The sequence below is a fragment of the Myotis davidii genome, unplaced genomic scaffold (assembly GCF_000327345.1).
Source record: "Myotis davidii unplaced genomic scaffold, ASM32734v1 scaffold6, whole genome shotgun sequence".
Taxonomy (NCBI): Eukaryota; Metazoa; Chordata; class Mammalia; order Chiroptera; family Vespertilionidae; genus Myotis; species Myotis davidii.
Window position 1 is genome coordinate 16,914,705 of NW_006383011.1, and position 4,267 is coordinate 16,918,971.

At 58.9% G+C, this 4,267-nt stretch overlaps 1 protein-coding gene across 1 annotated transcript in view; it reads left to right on the forward strand.

The window, feature by feature from the left end:
* SIX2 (SIX homeobox 2) overlaps nucleotides 1-1,062 on the forward strand; it is a 5,157-nt gene extending 4,095 nt beyond the window's left edge. The window contains exon 4 of the mRNA XM_006778685.2: nucleotides 2-1,062. Coding sequence (XP_006778748.1) covers nucleotides 2-190 — 189 coding nt within the window. The 3' untranslated portion in view covers nucleotides 191-1,062. The remainder of the gene's footprint in view (nucleotide 1) is intronic.
* Nucleotides 1,063-4,267: the final 3,205 nt, after the last annotated feature.

The window sequence follows — 4,267 nt, forward strand, 5'->3', positions numbered from 1 at the left end:
GCTCAGCCCGCCCCCACCAGCCGGGCTGCCATCCCTGCACAGCCTGGGCCACCCTCCGGGCCCCAGCGCCGTGCCCGTGCCGGTGCCCGTGCCAGGCGGAGGCGGCACGGACCCGCTGCAGCACCACCACGGCCTGCAGGACTCCATTCTCAACCCCATGTCAGCCAACCTCGTGGACCTGGGCTCCTAGAGCCCCACCTGCCTCGATGCGCTGGCCTCGGGGACTGAGAGGCGGCGTCAGGAGGGCAGGCGGCGCGGCGGGCCCGCCGGGGACTGAGACCCGCAAGTGAGCGGGCAGAACCGCCGGTTGGTGTTGCGGATGGCCCTCTGGCTTGGCCTTGGTTGGGAATTCCCCCCCCCCCACAAGTTGGTTTTGAGATGCTTTGGAGACCTGGGACCGGGTCTTGAACCAGGGAAGGGAATAAATTATACACAGTTCTTATACGCTCTCTCCTACCTTCTCTCTGCTTCTCTTTGTTCTCTCTTCCCTTGCTCCTTCTTCCTCTTCCTTCCCCTTTCTTCCCTCTTCTTTCTTTCTCCCTTTCTTGCTCTCCCCTTATTTTCTCTGTCTCTGTTTCCCTTTATATTTCTGGCTTGTCATTTCTCTAGGTTTCTGTTTCTCTGTCTCTCTCTGATTGTCTCTCCTCTCCCCCAGCCTCACATATCCTGGCCCTGGGTCTGTACCCCTCCGTCTTTTCTCTCCTGCCTGGCCTTCTGACCCCCACCGCTAACGCTGGATTTCTGGGAGGGAGGAAAAGCAAAGGAAAGACAGCCTTTGAATCCAGGCCATCTCCAGAGGCCCTCCCAGAGGGGTCACTGGGGCTGCAGGTGTCAGCTTTGCCCTAGTAACTTCAGTGAAAGAGAAAGGGCAGCGGTGAGAAGGCCCCGCAGGCCCCCAGCCCTGCACTCTCCTCCTCCCCCCGGACTGTGACCACAGTGCTCCCGCCAGAGCCTGCCTCCCGAGCCTCGGACTTGCCGTCTGCCTGTTACGCCCTCATGTGAATGTTCTTCAGGAAATATTTCTGCTTTTATTTTATAATAAAATTAGAAATGATAAATATATATGGATATACGCCAAGAGGACCGTGAGCCCTGAGTGCAACAGTGTCTGATTTTCCTACAGGGACTGGACACTCCGGTGGGCCATTCTGGGCAGGGATGCCCCACGAGTCCCAAAGCCTGGAGACACCTTCCCACATGCACAACGTGTATGAGTTGAAAACTCGGAAACCTCCTCCAAAGCCCTCTGTTTCTTTTCTGGTCCAGAAAGCTCCATGAGAGCTGGGGGAGGGGCAGCCCACTCCTCCTGGGGACTCCTCCTCCCCCACAGGCCAAGCAGTGCTCTCTTTACCTCCGGGGAGGAAATGGGAGTCTGTGTGCGGAGCATGGGCACCTGTGTTGGGAAATACCAAGACTGGGGAACAAATCGGGTCACAGAGGTTTCCTGAAGGGGCGCGCTCCTTAGTGATGATCGCAGTCCCCAGAACCAGACCCGACCCGCCGGCAGATTCACTGGCCCCAAGGGCAGCCGCTCATCCAGCCTTGAAGCCTGAGTCTTGTGTTGTGTGGCCAGAGAACAAAGGCCTCCAGGCTCAGGAATAGATCGCCTAGGAGTGGAAACGAAGGGGTGGGGAGGAGAGAAGTCAGAGGAGACTCAGGGAGGCTGGCCGGCCTGCCGAGAGCGAGTGTTCTAAATGGAAGCAAGAGGGCGCCTGGACTTGGCTGGCCAGCTAGGGGAGCACCTCCTAGCGTCCTGTGCCCTAGGTGCCTCTGTGGCTGTAAATTAACCTGCAGCCATCCCTCCCCTCTGGGGGATCGAGCCCCCTCCCCTCCTATAAAGCAACCCGTCTAGCCGGTCCTGACGAACGGGCGGGATGTCCCTCCTAGAGGAAATCGATGCTTTTTTTAGGTCGCAGTTGCTGTAAATACCAAACATGTCCCACTTTAGCCACCTGGACAACGGGAAGGGAAGGGGAGGCGAGGGAAGGGCGGATGGGATGAGGCACTCTCCCGCAGGGTGATCCTTGATAGTGGGAACTTCTCCGGTCTTTCCTCTGGTGAAATCAGCTCTCACTGAAAATGCTTTTATGGGGACTTTCTGAGCATCAAGGATTCCTTCCCAGTCAAGACCCTCGGAGATGCAGTCAACTGGGTGGGCTACCTATGCCTCCGCTCTGCGCAGGACTGGAGGTCAAGGGAATGAATGCCCAGAGGACTTTAAGACCCGTCCCCCGGGTGCCGGGTGCCGCACCAAGTACCCCCACGCCCGGCACTCCAAGAGGAATTCCAGCCCTGGCAGCTCCCTGGGCCTCTCCTGGAGGCTCTGGCTCTGCTTGCAGGGGACACTCAGGGCCTCAGGGGACCTGGTCTCTACTTGCGGGCCCTGGTGACCTGACTTCCGCTGACGGTTAGCATGAAGAGCCAGCTACTGCCTGAGGGCATAGAGCGGCTCCCAGGATGCGGGGAGCGTGGCTGACAGACCTGGCTTACTGCTGGCAAGGGGAAGCACAGGAGCCCCTGGAGCCTGCTTCAGCCCTCCCTACCCGCTGTGTTCCAGATACACAGGCCAACAGGCTGTGTGCTACTTTCACAAGGGCACAAGCATACCCATGTATCGTTTGATTCACTAGCATTGAAAGCTTGTTATCTGCCAGGCACTGTGGATGGCACCAAAAACACTCACCCCCTCACACGTAGTGGCCACACAGGGACGGTCCCACGGATAGGTTCACATTCGCACATATACTGAGCAACACACACACAGACCCATGACCCATTTTCACAAACACACTAACATGCCGTCAGGCAAAACACACACTCACAAGTGAGGCCCTCCCAAAAACATACGCTCACACACACAAACACCAAGATGCATTATGCTTCTCCCAGAAGCTCCCAAATCCACACTCACTCCGGTGCCCCTGTGAGCAGCCACCTGCGGGACCAGGGCCCGGCCTCTCAGAGGAGCTTCTGGGCAGGGCTCAGCATCAAGTCTCAGAGTCCCAGGGAGAGAGACAGCTCTAGCCAAGGTGGCAGCAGGTCAGGGACCCTACCTCGGCCGGCCCCCTCTCTCACGGCCTTGGTGGAACGGCCAGAGTTTGCGCCAAGCGCTCACTGGCCAGTAGGAGGCGAGGTGCCCGAGGTCCCTCTTTATCCGGTAAAGCGAACTCAGGCACAGACCCCGCACCACTTGTGGCCACTTCCCTCTTGCCGTCCCCCCTGGAAAGCTAAGCCCGAAAACATGTATTTAAATGGGGAAACTAGGCTGAAGTTCTGAAGATAAACCCAAGCAGCTACTCGCCCACGGCAGGAATCTCTACAAGCCAGTCCTCCGGCAGGTAACTGGTGCTCAGATGGAGCCAGGTGACTGCAGCCGCTCCCCGTGAGAGGCCACCACACAGGGTTCCCAGAGGCTTGTCACCCCTCCCTTTTGCCCCCCTCTCCCCGTGGCAGCACAGAAACCAGGCGTTTTTCTCCAGCAGCAGCGGCCGGCGGGTGGCCGACCCCAAAGGGACGCAGTGGCTGGAAGCCGGGTTTCCTTCTTCTGCTCCTGTGACCGCGTCCGCCTTTCATTTGTTCCCGGATTCCATACCCACACAACCCTCGAAGGTGAACCCCAATGGAAAAGGTAGAACCCAGCCCTCCAGGGCAGTTGGCCGCCTCCCCTGCTTGGGGGCTGGAAGCCAAGGGCTACTGAGAGTGCAACGGGAAGCTCAGGGCTGGCTATGCTTCCCCTTAATTACCCTCTCCCACCTCCCATCAGGCTGGCCCCTGGTGTCCCTCCCTTGAAGCGCACCTCCTGGGGTCCCGCTGGGCGCAGGGCTTGAGGGCAGGGTGCACTTGTAAAGGTTAAAAGGGCCAGGGAGAGCTGTGAGAGATGCCGGGCTAGTCCGTCCTCGGCTTCCCCAGTCCTCAAAGGAAACACTATTTGGGCCCCGGGAAGAGCAAGGACCAGCTGGGTCGGGCCGCCGGAGTCTGAGCGCTGGGAATTTCACCTCCCTGACCCCACCAATGGGAGAGATGAACATGTTTCTGTGTTGAATGTCAGGGGAAGAAGGACCGAGGGACTTGGGTTTGGCGACTGGGCCCTTTTGTGTGTGTGGTCCTCATCCCGATGCTACGGTTTCGATAGCATCAAACCTGCCTAAGGATGCTGGACGGGGACTTCAACCGGTGCGAACCAGTGCGCGAGGATGTGCGGCGTATGGCACCAGGGTGTGTGCGGGCAGTAGGGTGGTGGAACGCGCTGGTGTGCGTCGATGGCAGC